At 41.7% G+C, this 17011-nt stretch overlaps 2 protein-coding genes and 1 long non-coding RNA gene across 4 annotated transcripts in view; all 3 read left to right on the top strand.

Annotated features, from left to right (window-relative positions):
• Positions 1-17011, top strand: part of LOC133845953 (uncharacterized) — an 86158-nt gene that overhangs the window by 12285 nt on the left and 56862 nt on the right. The gene's annotated exons all lie outside the window — the stretch shown is intronic.
• LOC133846018 (putative transcription factor SOX-15) lies at positions 1621-13796 on the top strand. The gene is made up of 3 exons (XM_062280719.1): positions 1621-1755; positions 11085-11767; positions 11836-13796. Exons 1-3 carry the CDS (start codon positions 1703-1705, stop codon positions 13515-13517), a joined length of 2418 nt encoding a protein of 805 aa, XP_062136703.1. The 5' UTR covers positions 1621-1702; the 3' UTR covers positions 13518-13796.
• Positions 13957-17011, top strand: LOC133846019 (vesicular inhibitory amino acid transporter). Of its 2 annotated transcripts, XM_062280721.1 has the most exons (3): positions 13958-14080; positions 14633-14929; positions 14990-17011. In XM_062280721.1, exons 2-3 carry the CDS (start codon positions 14688-14690, stop codon positions 16284-16286), a joined length of 1539 nt encoding a protein of 512 aa, XP_062136705.1. In that variant the 5' UTR covers positions 13958-14080; positions 14633-14687; the 3' UTR covers positions 16287-17011. The 2 variants fall into 2 exon arrangements, with proteins under 2 accessions (XP_062136704.1, XP_062136705.1); XM_062280720.1 differs by having other exon boundaries at positions 13957-14929.

Below are 17011 nucleotides of genomic sequence, written 5' to 3'. Positions count from 1 at the left end.
TTGCCGCACGCCTGTTGCGTTGCTCTGCTGCTGCTGTTGTTGTTGTTGCGGCTGAGATCGGGCTTGCCCCAGAATGAGACTGCGTTCGTTCCGCTTTGCTGGGCAGCTGACAGTGCTGCCTCTCTGGGGTCTCAGGTCTCGGGTCTCGGGTCTCACTTCTCAGTTCTCGGGTCTCTGGGCTTTTGGGTATCTGCTCTGACGATGACGACGACGACGACGACGACGCTGCTCAGCGTCAAGTTGGGCCAAGACTGCGCAAAAGGTTTTGCTCGTGCGCATTTTGGCCTTATGCATTGACTTCGACTCGAATCGACAATTGAGTCGGATCTCGCAGTTCGTTCACAAGCCAGACAGAGAAGGAGAGAACAAGAGAGAGAGAGCGAGCGAGATGGAGAGTGGAAGAGTGGGAGAGCACAAGCGACTGAGGCACAGTGGCAGTCGCAAGCGCAGTAACAGTGTTTAAGCCAAGTTGCCAGTTGGCAGTTGGCAGTTAGTTAGCTTGCGGTTCGTCATCGGCGTGGTTCATGTGGCTCTGACTTTAGTCCAATCTCCGGCAGCTGCGAGTCGCGCTTATAATCATAAATATATCTACATACAGCGTCTGTATCTGTTAGTGGCTGCTGCTGTGTATCTGTATCTGTATCTGCATCTGTAAATGTATTTGTAGCTGCTTCGCTGTATATTTTTGCGCTATAATCGCAGTATATAGGCCCGGTTGTTATATGCCAATGCGTTGTGCTGTGCATTTTCCCAAGAGTATTGTAAAGTTTCTGAGCCAAAGGCAACGCCAATAACAACAACAACAACAGTGACAACAACCACAGTGACAACTACAACAACAACAACAAAAGCTACCCGAGAGCGGTTTGTGTGTTTTTTGTTATTTTGTGAAATGTTGAAGCCCTTGATTTTAAGCACAAGATACGTTCATTAGTCGTCGCAAGACTTTTCGTGATCGTAAACGCGTTTCGCCAAACCTCTTGATCTTGGCCAACATGGCTTAGCCAACGGTAAAATCCAATTCTAACACACATCCCAAAAAGATATCTATCGCAGTGCGATCTCCGAAAAGTGTCAAGTGTTCAAGTGCCGAGCTAAAAAAATGTGCTGCAAGCTGTAAAAAGATTAATGCCAAATTAAAGCAAAAGTAAAATCATTGCAAAATCCTCAGCGTCAAATGGCGAGTGCTTAATGTGGGTTAGGGCCTAAACTAGCACAAATTAAAACACACACATACCACACACACACATATATATACACCCGCACAACAATTCAGCGACACAACAAATAGACACAAATTCACACATGCCAGTTAAAAGACAACAACAACAACAATAACAACGACAACAGAAGCAGCAGCAAATTTATGGTTGGTACTCGGTACTCTGGGCCAAATGGTACCACGGCCAGCAGTCGGTTAGGGAAAAAACTAACGGAATAATGCAACATTAAGCAAAATGCTGCTGGCCCTGCTAAAGCTAAAGCAAAGCCCAAACCGCCACCACCACCAACAACAACAGCAGCAGCAACAACATCAACATCAGCAGCAACATCAACACCACCACCAACAACAACAACAGCAACAACAAGGAGAACCACAACAACCTGCAACATCGTCGTCATCATCGTCATCGCAGTCACCGTTACCACGAACATAGCTGGAGCTATATAGCTAGCTGGTGCTGTGTAGTCGCCGTATAAAATGGAACCCTCATATGATCACGAACATCCACATCATCTGCTAACAAATTACAAGTAATATTTACATTTTTCCCATGCTAAAAAAAAAAATAATTTTTTTTTCTCGCTGTTTAATTATATCCAACCGTAGCGAAGATACATATCTTCCAAGATAATAACCATAATGAAAAATGGAAAAATGCGCCAGTAGTGGTGAGGAAATTCTCTAGATGTCTCGTATATGTCGCGAGTATATATATGTACCAACACTAGTATGAGTGTGTGTGTGTGGGGGGAGGGGAGGGAGAGCGCTATGCGGGGTCATTTCAAGACTTAGTCACACACAGATACAACGCTAGAGATACAGATACAAGTCTTGAAACACGACAGCAACACAGCGACTGAAATACATATAAAAACAAATATATATATGTATATATGTGTATGTGTGTGCTTAGGAAAGTTTGCTTAGATTTAGAGTTCAGCATGTGGCCTCAGTTGCTTGATATCCCCTAGCTCCTACCTAGAATATCTACTATATAAAGCAACTTGTAAAGCACTTGCACTTGTGTGCGTATGTCCGCTTTTCGTTTCACTGTGTGCGTTCTGTGTGAATATGTAAATGTAAATGTTCGAGTCTACGATAGTTAGAATAGAACCGTCTTGACTCACATCAACTTCGACTCAGTCTCGGACTCCGACTTCGACTTCGACTTTGACTAAAACTCAGACTCAGACTCGGACTCGGAATTGGTCAAGTGGAAAGTAAACCAAAAGAGAACAACGTGGTCAGCAAGAAAGTTTACAAAGTATGAGAAAAATACAAAAACCTAGAGGCGCATTATAAAACATTATATAGTATATAGTAGTATAAGACGCTTGGGTAAATGGCAGAGAGGTCACCATGCGGTTTCGCTCATTAAAATGATTTAGTTTTGATCTAAACACTTTGATAGTTATGCATGATATTTACATAGCATTAGGCCAAACATTCGACTAACTAGCTTCATTTCCACAATTAAACAAAATACACAAACACATATCTTAACATAAGTTATGCCATAAATGTAGACCAAAAACTTGAAATATTTTACGCTGTTTCAGGCGAAAGCTTGTCACATTTTTTGAAGTCTTCTCATCTCTTTTTTTATACTCTTTTTTGTGGGTTGTTCTTCTTGAGAATCTGACATCCTGTGGAAGATATCACCACGAATGACAAATGCGATTGCGTCAAGGTTTCAGTTTCAGTTTCGGTCTTGGTTTTAGTATTTTGGATTTTCGTTTTATGTTGCTCTATAAATCAATCCACCTAATGGGTAGACACATCAATTTAACAAACTCTAAAACGGGCTAACTTGTGCTTCAATCTCAATTGATTTGCATTTTCTGAATCACTTTGCCAGTGTTTTATTACATGTTCAAGCTAACAAGCTGCACATTTAATTAGCAAGTTCCGTTTAATAGTTTTACAACCCTATCAAAAAAATTCATCTCTTGTGGAAGTAGAATACCCAGAACTAGAGAATTAATTAACCAGACACTGCTTGAGAGCACAACGAATATAAATCACCTATCGACAAGCTAATTGGCATCAGAGGTAATACATTTAGCCAGCCCCCTATATTATTATTACTATGGAAATTGCTAAGTTATTATAGCAAAGTGCTGAAACTAATCTTGAGATATTAGCACGTCCAATAATTATCATATGTGATCAAACATTGTAGAAAATTGGTAATCGAACACAAGTATTATAGCTACGGACTTTCTTATAACATATAGATTTGCTTTAGTTTTTTTTTATTTGTACTTTGAAGGTTGAACTATATAGATTATATTAAATAATATATCTATATGTATAATATTTACTGAATTTATTGATTTTGAGATATTTATAGAGTTAAATGCTAAGAAATGTTCTCCTTCCCAAGAATATATATAAATTTTACTACCTCGATAAGTATTATTTTACTACTTTATAATTACTTATAACATGTTCCATGTTCTAATTATAATATAAATTATGAAAAAGGTGTTGCAGTCTTTAAAATAACATGCATTTCAGAGAATTACAAGAGCTTATAACTAGCATGTGAAATGAGAAACCGAATTTATTTGTTAATAATCCGCAAATGGTATTTCTAAGAGGTTTGTAAAATAACAAGCTTCAATTTGGAAAAGATTTTTGCTAATGTATTCCAAGCACTTTAAAGACCGAACTAGTTAACAACGGTTTCGAATAGTAATATATTGTACAATTTTGAATGTTATGTATGTGACTGTGCATACAAGTATTTCCCTTCGTATAGTCCGTATGCATGTATAATTGCATGGAAGGCAAACTGTGCGAGGGTGTTTGTGTATGTGCGTGATAAAATCCATTACATTTCAGTACATTTTTCTTAAGATTTTTTCTTCAGTCTTTTTTTGTTGCTGTAAAATGGCTTTTGTGTGTGAGAACTGGGTCTTGCGTTTGTTTCTTTGGTTGACGGTAGTAAACCTCATTAGCCGAACCAAAACCATTCGCAGCAGCAGTTCGGCAGCGACTTCGGTTGGTTGGCTGGATGGTTGGCTTGAGGCTGAGGTCGCTCGTGAATTGGATGATCGGGTTGCTGGAGCCCTAAAATGCTCTGTCGCTTCTCGTCTGCTTCATTAGTTTAATTATGTGTGTACATAAGTGTACAGGTAGAAATCACTATATACTCAAATACACGCCACAAATACACGCGTCTCATATGCAGCCCATAAAATGCGCGCATGCGTACACAGACCACAGGCCCCAACACACACACAGAGCTGAGATCTGGGGGCTCTTGTTTCTCCGGTGGCCTCTCATTCGTGCCCAATGAAAGAGGCAAGCGATATTGCCACAGGTAGCTGCGTTTTACCTTCACGCCGCTGTGCGGTTCATTAAAGCAACGACGACGAACGCGCTAAGATGGCGGTTGGGTTGAGGCCTGGGCCGGATGCTGAGGCTGTTTATGCGCTTATTGGTCAACAACAGCAACAGCAACAGCAACAACAACAACATCTACGTATCTACATATAACGCACACACACACTCGCTGACTATGCATATGTATGTGCGTTTAGGCTGCGTCGTTAAGTTATTCCAGTACATCACACCTGGGCCGAAGTTGCCTTGGCACCGCCAACCGTACCAACCACAACAGCAGCAACCACAGCAACAACAACGATAACAACAACAACATCGTGGCCAGGTCTTGGCCTGGCTTTTGTCGACCTGTCTTGGCCCGTTCAGACTGGTTTTTGTGTAAAGGCAGCTCTGAAATGAGTAGGAAACAAATGTATTCGGGTTTTGGGGCGCCTGGCACCAACAGTCAACCATCCAACCATCCAGCCAGGCAGCCAGCCAGCCAATAGACTGCAAATGGAGCAGAGCAGATGCTGCATCTCGTTCAGGCCACACCCACTGTGCCCGCAGAAACCAAAATGGCTTTTATTACCACGTTTACATGCGATCAACATGGCCGGCTAAAGGCGAGCAAACTTAGTGAATCGCTTAATAAATATGTTTACATTTAAAACTCACTTCAATGAAATTCAGTTAAGCAATCATTTTTATTGGGGATTCACCCTTTACAGGATTTGCATAATAAATCCGGAATGATTACGATTTTTGTTAAAAGACAATTAAAACGTAGAAAATGTTTTCTTGGGAATTTGAATATTACTATTTTGTAAATTAGCTGGACTATATGCTCTGAACACATCGACAATTATAATCGACATTATACTTAAGAGTAATGCGTAAAGATTTCTTTTCATTTTGAAGATTTTGCATTTTAACATATTACATTATTGTGTATATTAAGTACATTGATATAGGCGTATCTCTTATGATACACAAGTATCATGTGCAACAAATTGCAAGAAAATTAAAAAAAAATTAGTTTTTTGAATACTATAGAACACACGCTCTATTAATAAAATCTTATTTTTCTTAATTAGAACTTTTCCCATAATTATTACAATTTATTATTTCAACTAAATTTAAAAATGTTGTTTCAATTTTGCAATATATATTTTTAATTTTTCTGCTTTAATAAATTCAAATTTAAAACATTCTAAATTTAAATACATCATCTTATTTAAATATTAGAATATATACATATATTTTTTTTTAAAGATTTTATATTCATATAATATATTTTCGTTGTTAAAAAAATCGGTAATTTACAAAATTTTATGACAAAAAAAATTTACAAATGGTGAATATTACATTGGTATTATTTACTTAAATAGAAGAATTCCTTTTATATTCATACAATAAAATATGTTTGTTAAAAACTTTGCTAGCAATATACAAATTCTGAGATAAAAACATTTTTACAAATAGTTAATATTATGTTAGATTCTTAATATGTACTAAAATAGAAGAATTGATTATAGATTTTCAGTGATTCAATGTTACAAAATTTAAATATATTATTTAAATCATTGTATTTACATAGATTATGGTAGGTTACATTTCAATTGCTTAAAAAAGTAAAATAGAAATTAGAAAAATAAATAAATTTAATTAAAAGTAATAATGCTAAAAAGGAATAATTCAAAAATTTTATTAGTTTATTGCTACACTTTTTATTAATTTTTTATATTTCACTTCAATTTTTATATTAGCTTAGTGGTATCCATTAAAAAATTTAATTTTGGTTATTTAATGAAATTTCCTTAGAATTATTTGTTGAGCAGCTTAATAAGCTAACGCTAAACGCAACTCCCACGTTCTAAAAACCTTTCAAAATGAGATGCTTCATTCCATGAAATTAATGCTATGGAAATTGGTTAGAATCTGAAGTCAGAAAGTTGGTAACGGAGAAGAAAGAAAATACTTAATCAGATAATTGGAACGTGTGAACACAGCGCTTATTTAGTGTATTGAGAGTCGACTTTTCTCACTTTCGCTTAACTAACTGAAACTAACTAAGTTATAGGATGTAGCTGAAGGAATATAGAATTCTAAAAATAAGAATGAATATCGTCTTATGCTTATAAGGAATCGGCTACGAAAACGCCGCCGCCTTTTGGGCAGGCAAATTCGATTGTCTTTGGAGTTGCTCTGCGTACTTCACGTTTAGTCAGATCGCAGCGGAGCAACGAGAGGGGAAAAACCGAAACTTAAAAGGCTGTCTTCGCGCAGCGACACATGAATCACAATATGCTAAAGGGCTGACACTCTCTCCAGATCAATGCGGCTTCTGAATGAAGTTTTGGGGCTTGTTAAGAAGGCGCAGAGCAGAGCAGAGCAGAGCCTACTTTGCGGCAGCCGCATGTTGCAAAGTCGCCAAGTTGCCAGCCAAGTCACCAAGTTGCCAAAGTCGCCAAGTTGCTGCTGCAACCGGCACACACAGTTGAAGCCACCAGCAGAGTCGAGTCAGCGTTGCGGTTGTCGTAAACAAAACGTTGCACAGTCCGCGCAGTCAGTGCTTGGACGTTCAGTACTTGGACAGACGGACAGGCGGACAGTGGATAGCAGGACAGAGAGAGTAGCGAGAGGGAGAGGGAGAGGGATCGCAACGAGCACAGACAACGACAGAGGAGTGGACAGAGGACCGCAATGTGGAATATGTGGCATTTTGCAAAGATGTTGACATTTTGCGCGCATAAAAATGCCAACTTACCGGCCACTGTATGTGTCCTATTTTAAAATCAGGGCCATGGCTAAGACTGCAGCTTGGACCAGGCCGAGCCGGCTTTGGGGCTAAGCCAAAGCCAAAGCTAAAGCCATAGCCATAGCTAAGTATAACCATATAACCAGAGGCATTGCCAGCAGCCGCCGCGTCGTCGTGGATCGTGAGCGAGCGCTTAGGATGAAGCAGACCAAAGCAAAAGCAAAGACCGAGACCAAAGAGAGGGACCAGTTGAGGGGGACAGGCGCACAGATCAGGACGGTATAATTTTGTGTACCTTGGCCAAGTATTTAGCAGCAGCAGCAGCAGCAACGACGGCAGCGGCAGCCGCAACCAAATATCAAAAACGTAACGATGTCACCAGCAAACCTCAATAAATTATCCAGCTGCGGTATGGACCTGGGATTGGGTTTGGGCCTCAGCCTCAGCCTCAGTCGCAGCCTCAGCTTCAGCTTCAGCTTGCAATGGGCTCTAGGTCTTAGTTTGGGCCCAAAACTCTTGAACTTTTGTCGGCGTTTTGCAGTTTTGGCCAAAGAAAGCATGCAAGCAGTGAAACTAGAGCGCCTAGAGACCAGAGCCACAGCAGCTAACAATTAGGGCGAGCTCTTGTTCCAGGGCCCAAGTTGGTAGGCAAAAGAGCCAGCGGACAGATTGGACAGACAGACAGACGGCAAGACAATAGACCAAAAGTGTAGTGGGCAGCAATAAATTCAAACGGTAACAAATCGAGCGAGGGCCCAAAACACGCACACAACGACACAAACTAAAGACAGCATAAGGCCGAGTCAGGAGTCGAGCAAATCGGGAGTCGGGAGCGAGTCAGGGTGCTCCCTTAGGGAGCGAGAGTCTGGGGCTGAGCTTTGGTAATATTTAAACTTGTCTCGTTTGGCTGCCGCTTCGTTCTGCTTGAATTCCTGGAAGCTGAATTACTTTGAAATGTGTCGATATGTCGCAACTTTTAAAAGTTATGCATAAAGGTCTGGGCCCCCGGACCGGAGCACAGCTCCTGCTGCAGCTTCTTTGCTTACTCCACAACCTTGCTGGCTCAATGGCTGGCTGGCTTGGCTTGGCTGGCGGGTTAGCGGATTGCCGGCTCTCGACAGTGGTTCGGTGGCTTGGCTTGCCGGTGCGGCCTCCTTTGATAATACAATAGCTGCACGCGCCCAATTTACATTTATGTCCACTGACATTAAGCAGCGCAACGATGCAGGCAGCCTTCGAGTCTTGGATCTGGTCCAGTTTCAACCCATTCCCTCCCCACACCTCCACACACATTATACTGTCTTTAACCACTCTGCATTCTCCATTCTCTGTTCTCTCGGGTGTCTGATCGCACAGTTTTTGTTTTTTTTTGTTCGTATATTTTTTTGTTGGTATCGTTGCGTTTTGTATGCGTGCCAACAACGTGAAAATTGTCAACATATTTAGCAGCCCTTTTAAATATCATTATAAAGCAGACATCGTCGACATTTCAGTGCCTGTTCTACGTAACTTTTAACAGTAGCTCATAAACACAAAAGCGCAACCAGCTCAAACGATTCCCGCTCTAATTAGCAGATTGGCAGCCTTTTGAAGATAAGCATCCCTTTCAGAGAACTCCTTTTAAAGGAATTTTAATTTATGAGGACTAATTATTAAGTTTCCAATTGCCAAATTTCCAATGAAAAGTTTAACTTTGGTATCAAGCGACGCTTTTTTCAAAAGCATTTTAAAACTAAACCGAATTTATTTGTTCGAAAAGTTTAAGAAATTTTGAAAAATACAATATAATTTATTATTTTTTTGGGAAGGTATTTAAAAATTGAGAGTTTCAGCAACTCTTGCAAAGTTTTCCAGCTCAATAAGTGAATACTATTTGTGAATCGTCTTCTAACAATGCATTTATTTTTTTAAACGTAAGACTACCTTTTTTGTTTTTCATTTTGGCATATTCCAAATTTAATATTAATTGATCGATTGCGATCTCGAACACCATTAGACAAAATTGAAATTTATTTTTGATAACAATATTAATACATATTATTTTGGAAATGGAATACATAACAAGCAAATTTAACTGTTGAAATATCTTAAAAAATGGGGAATACACATCAACAACCTATAAAGTTTTATCATTTATGAATATTTATTTGACGTTTTTTCTTAAAACTTGCCAATCTTTTTTCTATTTTTCTATTTCATACATAACAACAGACTTTATTTTAAATGTCTAACATTTTCACAAAAGGGAAAATTATTTTCGATGCCACCCCGTCGGAACTTTTCATATCTTGATACATTACTTAGGCAATTTGTTTGACCACAAATTGTTGAAAATTTAAAGTAAACTCTAACATTTCTTATTTTAGATGAGATTTTTATATTTTGCAGTATTTCAATTTCTGATTTGGTGTAAATTTCTTGCTTGTGTATATTAAAATAGAGTTTAATGCATTTTTTATACCCGCTACCCATAGGGTAGAAGGGTATTATGTATGTAACAGGTAGAAGGAGGCATCTCCGACCCTATAAAGTATATATATTCTTGATCAGCGTCAACAGCCGAGACGATATAGCCATGTCCGTCTGTCCGTCCGTCCGTATGAACACCTAGATCTCAGAGACTATAAGAGATAGAGCTATAATTTTTTTCGACAGCATTTGTTATGTTTGCACGCAGATCAAGTTTGTTTTAAATTTTTGCCACGCCCACTTCCGCCCTCGCAAATCAAAAAAATCGAATAACAAGCCTAATTTAAAAGCTAGAGTTGCGAATTTTGGTATATACAATAATTACTGTAGTAGTTACGATCAGATAAAAGTTGTGAAAAGTTAAAGAAATACTTTTGTATGGGCAAAAACGCCTACTTACTAGGGGTCTGAGTTGCTTTGGGCCGACAATCTGGCACATTGTGCCGTCTATGGTATATTTTGAATGGTGTACTATATCGATATACCAAACATACCATTTGTTATATTTTTAGTATTTTTTTAGTATTTTCGGTATATTTTGAAAATGATACTGAAATATTTTGCCTTTATTAAAAATGGGTATATTATTATAAAGCCCGGTCATATTTTTAAATTAACAAAGATTACGTACCTTTTCGGACAGACTCGTAAATGTCCGTCAAGCTATTTGGATTTGTATTATTTATATATTAGCCGTAGTCAAAAGAAAATGAATTTTGTTGATTCACAATTAGGTAGTGCAAATTTTAAAATATGTTATAGTTTTAAAATTAAATTAAATGTTAAATTAAAATCAGTAAATCACAAAAAAATGTTTAATAATATTAAGAATCTGACTCCAATTTATTTATTCAATTCAAATGTATAGTAAGATATTCTAACCATTTTAATTGCAGAAGTTATAAAAGAAATACTTTTGTATTGGCCAAAAAGCGTACTTACTAGGTGATCTTAGTAGCTTTGGCTATCTCACAGTCGAGCACACTCGACTTCTTTCTAGCTTTCTTACTTGTTTAAATGTTGTGATATTTGAATATACCATTCATCATCTTTAACATATTTTAGTACTTTTGCGACATATAAATTTGATATATTTTAAAATTAATTCCGCACTGTTTTGCTTTTATTCAAAATGGGTAGCGGGTATCTCACAGTCGAGCACACTTTACTGTAGCTATCTTACTTGTTTCCCGCAATATTTGTAAGTAAATTAGAGTAACACTTAAATTAAGGCACTTTTATAATATTCAAAATATAGAAACACAATTTTAACAAAGCTTTTGTCTCTTCTCGTTGCAGTGCAAAGAAGTATCCGCACGTGTCGCGGACACCGGAGTACAGCCACTCAACGGTGGGCAGCGATTATCCGGAGCACGTTGGCTACCTCACCGACGGGCGACTGCTGCACGAGAGTCCCAGCGATGGCATCTACCACGTGCGACAGGGCAGCGAGCATTCGTCGCCCTCGCTGCACTCGCCAGCCATACAGAGTGCCGGCTATGAGAACGAGCATTCAATGAACGAGGCAGCGCTGTCGGTGCACAGTCACAGCCACTCGCCCATGGTGTCCAGTGGCTACAGTGTGGGCACAGTGGGCGGCAGCAGTGCCTCCTTGATCAGCAGCAATATACCGCTGCTGGGCGGCGGCGGGACATCGATGCTGAACAAGTTCTTGTCGCATCCTGGCCAGGATGAATGTGGTGCGGCAGCCCACTCACCGATTGAGGCGGCGGCAGCGGCGTCCATGTGGAGCTACGACTACAAGGGTGACATTTGTGCACCCAATTGCGGCTATCTGGACCGGCACAAGGCCATGCCGAGCGATTTGAAGTACAGACCAGGCGGTAATCAGTCAAAAAGTGCCAAAGAGTCGCGCATCCGTCGGCCAATGAATGCGTTCATGGTGTGGGCGAAGATCGAGCGCAAGAAGCTGGCCGATGAGAATCCCGACCTGCATAACGCCGATCTCAGCAAAATGTTGGGTAAGTAAATCAACTGCCCACTAACAACTTGTGGCATATTCAACAAATCTTCGACTCTCTTTCGATAGGCAAAAAGTGGCGCTCATTGACGCCACAGGATCGACGTCCCTATGTGGAGGAGGCTGAACGTCTGCGGGTCATACACATGACAGAGCATCCCAATTACAAGTATCGACCACGACGGCGAAAGCAGTCCAAGCTGCGCACCATGCAGCCCGGTGGCGCCAAGGAGCAGCCCCAAAGTGGTGAATCCTCAACGCAGTCGGGAGCATCGAAGTCAACGCCAAAACTGACAACGCCGCCACTGGCAACGGCCACAAGTGGCAGCTACAACACGCCCACCGACGACAGCCGCAACTCCACGCCCCATAATGTGTCCGCTCTCTACGAGCAGCCGCTGAAGCCGAGCTACTCGCCCAGCTCCGTGGACTGCTACAGCAATGCGGACAGCACGGAACAGCTTGAATCGCTGGCCGGAAATTGCAGTGAATCCTCGCCAGCGACCACAAATACCAGCTACGACAGTTCACTGCTGCTGAAGAAGCTAACGAAGCCGCCGCCGCCGCCAAGTCGTGCCAGCAAACAGCGCGGCGAGAAACTCGCCCAAAAGGAGGACAAATCCAAGTCCCAACAGCAGCAACAGCAACAACAACAGCAGCAGCAACAGCAGAGTCTCTATGCCTCGTATCCCTTGGCCAGCTCTGTGGCTGTGGTTGCTGCCCGTGGCATGTACGTGACGTGCAACAATCGCGGTCTGCTCGATCATGGACACTCGGTGAAAGGCACCTTCTATCCGCCCGTGTCCAGCGCTGACGATGAGGGCAGCAGCTCCATGCGCAGCAGCAATGCGTTGCAGCAACAGCAACATCAACAACAACATTGCAACAGCAGCAGCAGCAGCAACACCAACAACAGTCTGCCCCTGGCGGCATCCACATCCAGTGTGATAGCCAGCAGCGATCTGAGCAGCTACACGGTGGCGATGACCGAGAGCAACTGCAGCGGCAATGGCAGCCTGCTGGGCAGCGTGTCCAATGATTATTTGAGCGGTGTGAATGCCAATGCCTATGGCATGCAGTATGAGGATTTTCTACGCTATCAGAGCAATGAGCTGGACTACGATCAGCTTAAGGAGACGAGCAACGATCAGAAGTGCGCGAAATATCCGGACACGAATCAGAATTACGATGACTACGAGGCGGAGGCCTACAACAATGCCATGTTGCTGACGGCGCCAGCGCCGCCAACTGGCACCAGCTACTACACCCAGTTGCCCTACTCGAGTGGACTGGCTGCCTTTCCGCTGCAGCTGGCGGTGCCCTTCCAGCAGACGCCGACGACAACCACGACGTCGGCAAGTGCAGCTGGCTATGCGCAGCCGATGCAGAGCAGTTATCTGCACTATGGCAACTATTATGAGGCCAATGGAGCGGCCAGTCAACTGTTGCCACCACAATCTGCAGCCACAGGAGGAGGAGCATCAGCATCAGCAGTGTCCTCGCCAGCAACAGCAGCAGGTGGACCAACGGCTATGGCCATGCAGCATCATCATCCACATCCGCATCATCATCATCCGCATCCGCATCCGCATCATCATCACTTTGCTGCCACTGGAGGCGCTGCAACCGGCATGGTTGGCGTTGGAGTCGGTGAGATGCTCTTTGAGCAGCAACAGCAGCAGCAGCAACGCAAGGATGACGAGATTAGCAATATTCTGGCCGGTGTGCGCAAAACCTGCTACAGCAATTGATCCAGACCCAAGGAGTTGGAGCTGAAGCTGGAGCTTGGAACGTAAAGTTGTTATATTTGCAAGTAGAAATTAGAGTTCTAGGCACTTGGTATTAGGTACTCATAAGCAATTTTCCATTATAGTTGGACATCTATAAACATTTTTGTATGATTAACGCGTTTAAACTATGTTTTATGTTTTAAGTTAGCTTGCATTGAAATAAAACGTAAAAATTATCTTTGAAAAGTGTGGAACGCATTTTTGACAGATGCCACAATGTGCAAAACATCTGACAGCATCTTGCTGGACTTGCCACTTGCTACTGCCACATGCCACATCTTCCACCTGACACTGTGCAACCAATACACAGCCCACTCGGCGGCTGCGCAATGCGAGTTTTTAATGGCAAAAGCAAAAGCGAAAGCGAAAACGAAGCGAGTTTTCTTTTCTTGCTGCGCTGCGCTGCTGGGCTGAAGAAGGATTTTCCAACAACGTTACATAAAATTTGCAATAATTATTTATTCAATTTAATTCGACTTTGATTTCGACTGGAAGGAATGCAAACAGCGTTGCAGTTAAGCTAAGTGAGCAAACATGTGTATAAAACCTAAAAAGGCAAACGCTTGTGCGCTACAAAATCAAATTTGTTAGCAAAAAAAAAAATAGAAAAAAAATCAGCAATCAACTTTGAAAGTGAATCAAAAATTGTGTTCAGTTTCGAATCGATGAATTCTTTTAATTAATCAATGCTCTTTAAGTTAAGTTCAAGCAATAACGAAACAAAACGAAACGAAATTCGACAACATTTCTGCCATTCAACTACAAAATCGATAAGCTTCAGCATCAGCATCTAAAGCGTACAATTCGCACTACTTGATAGCCAAAAAAGGGGCCGCCGTCATCCCACCCACCACCACCACCATAACCAAAACGAAAATTCCACCACTTCCACCATCAGCTTCAGCTTCAGCATCAGCCTCAGCATCAGTTTAGCTCAGCATCCACATCCACATTTGTAAACCACCCCACCAGATAAAAACAGTTTGAGCTATTAACATGTCATTCATAACGAAATTGAAAGCAACGCCATTGCCACCATTGAAGAACATACTCAATGTGGCCATGCAAACGGCCAGACAGCAAATTCCAGAGCGCAAGGATTACCAACAACCGCCGGGTACCAGCTCCAGCATGAATCCCCAACAGAACTTTGCCCAGTCTCAAGGTCAGGCGATGTTTCCACCAGGCGGCAACGAGATGGCCGCTGGCGATGCTGCCAATGGCTGTGATCAGCCCACAGAGATGAGCTCGAATCCATTTCGAAATGGTGGCGGCTGGTCAAATGACGATGCTGAGGGTGATTACAAAAACGAATACCAAAGCACATCGTTCAACGAGTACGATGGCAGATACCAGCAAACCGATGGCTTCAGGTGCGTCTAAGCGAACCAGCAATAAGCAGCTCATTCATTGATATTCTCTGATATTTACAGGCAAGGCAGCATTGCCTCGGAGGGCAGCTCATTCGTTTGCGAGGGTGAAGGTGGCGGCGGCTCCAAGATCGACGAGTTCCAGGCCGGCTGGAATGTAACGAATGCCATCCAGGGCATGTTCATCGTATCGCTGCCATTCGCAGTACTACACGGCGGCTACTGGGCCATCATTGCCATGGTGGGCATCGCTCACATCTGCTGCTACACCGGCAAAGTGTTGGTGCAGTGCCTCTACGAACCGGATCCCAGCACGGGTCAGATGGTGCGTGTGCGTGACAGTTATGTGGCCATTGCCAAGGTATGTTTCGGTCCCAAGTTAGGAGCGCGTGCCGTCAGCATTGCCCAGCTAATTGAGCTGTTGATGACCTGCATTTTGTATGTCGTGGTCTGTGGCGATCTGCTGGCCGGCACCTATCCGCAGGGTTCGTTCGATTCACGCTCCTGGATGCTGTTCGTGGGCATCTTTTTGCTGCCCATGGGTTTCCTTAAGTCCCTGAAAATGGTGTCGACGCTGTCGTTCTGGTGTACCATGTCACATATTGTGATTAATGCCGTCATACTCGGCTATTGTCTGCTGCAGATCGGTGATTGGGGCTGGTCCAAGGTCCGTTGGAGCATTGACATGGAGAACTTTCCCATTTCACTGGGCGTCATTGTCTTCTCCTATACCTCTCAGATATTTCTGCCCACCCTCGAGGGCAACATGATAGATCGTTCAAAATTCAATTGGATGCTGGACTGGTCGCACATTGCTGCAGCGATATTCAAGGCAGGCTTCGGTTACATTTGCTTCCTCACCTTCCAGAATGACACACAGCAGGTGATCACCAATAATCTGCACTCGCAGGGCTTTAAGGGATTAGTGAACTTCTTTCTGGTCATCAAGGCCATTCTCAGTTATCCATTGCCATACTATGCTGCCTGTGAGCTGCTCGAGCGTAACTTCTTCCGTGGACCGCCAAAGACCAAATTTCCGACCATTTGGAATCTGGATGGTGAATTGAAAGTGTGGGGCCTGGGCTTCCGGGTGGGCGTTATTGTGTCCACCATACTTATGGCCATATTTATACCACACTTTTCGATACTGATGGGCTTCATTGGCAGCTTCACGGGCACCATGTTGAGTTTTATTTGGCCCTGCTATTTTCACATCAAGATCAAGGGTCATCTGCTCGATCAGAAAGAAATTGCTAAGGACTACCTCATCATAGCGTTAGGCGTACTCTTCGGCGTTATTGGCATCTATGACTCTGGCAATGCCCTGATTAATGCATTCGAAATCGGTCTTCCATTTTAAGCGAACTCTTCCAATTGTTACGAGTACTAAAGTCTTTTTTATAGATTACTAAGTTATCACAATGGTCAAACATACTCGAATATTGTTGGCTTTTAGGCAAACTTCTTACAACATAATAAGTCTTCCAAAAACTATATAGTTACCATATAATTCATGTTGTATGATATGCCAAAAGCAGAAGTTAGCAGATGTTAATGTAATGAAAGAACAATAATCCTAGTTTATAAGAAATGAAACGCAAGTCTTCCAAAACAAGCGAACAAATGTCTTCCAAACAAACAAACAAACAACATAAAAATCCTAAGCTAATTTAAGTAACGATTATATATATATATACATAAACGAACGAGTATTAAAAAAAAAAAGAGATTATTGATATTTATTGTATGAAAATATATACACATATATATAGAGGGAAAACTCAAGAAATGAGAGAACAATAAACCATTATACAAAATGAAAATAATGTAATAAATGTAATGTACTCGTCGTATTTATGGTACTACGAGTAAGTCTATTACCAAATAGATAGAACTCATTGTTTATTTATATACCAGTATATATATACATATACATAGTTGAATGCGTTTTTTTAAGCGATTAATTATACAGTTACTGTACTTATACATATGATAATAATAGCCTTTAAAAACGACACTAGCATCTTTTAAAATTCTCAATAAAAACATCATCTCACGTTGATTCGAAGATTCCTCAAAAAATAT

Source organism: Drosophila sulfurigaster, chromosome 3, assembly GCF_023558435.1.
Source record: "Drosophila sulfurigaster albostrigata strain 15112-1811.04 chromosome 3, ASM2355843v2, whole genome shotgun sequence".
Lineage (NCBI taxonomy): Eukaryota > Metazoa > Arthropoda > Insecta > Diptera > Drosophilidae > Drosophila > Drosophila sulfurigaster.
Note: the sequence above shows the minus strand (reverse complement) of the source record. Positions and strands in the feature narration are given on the sequence as shown.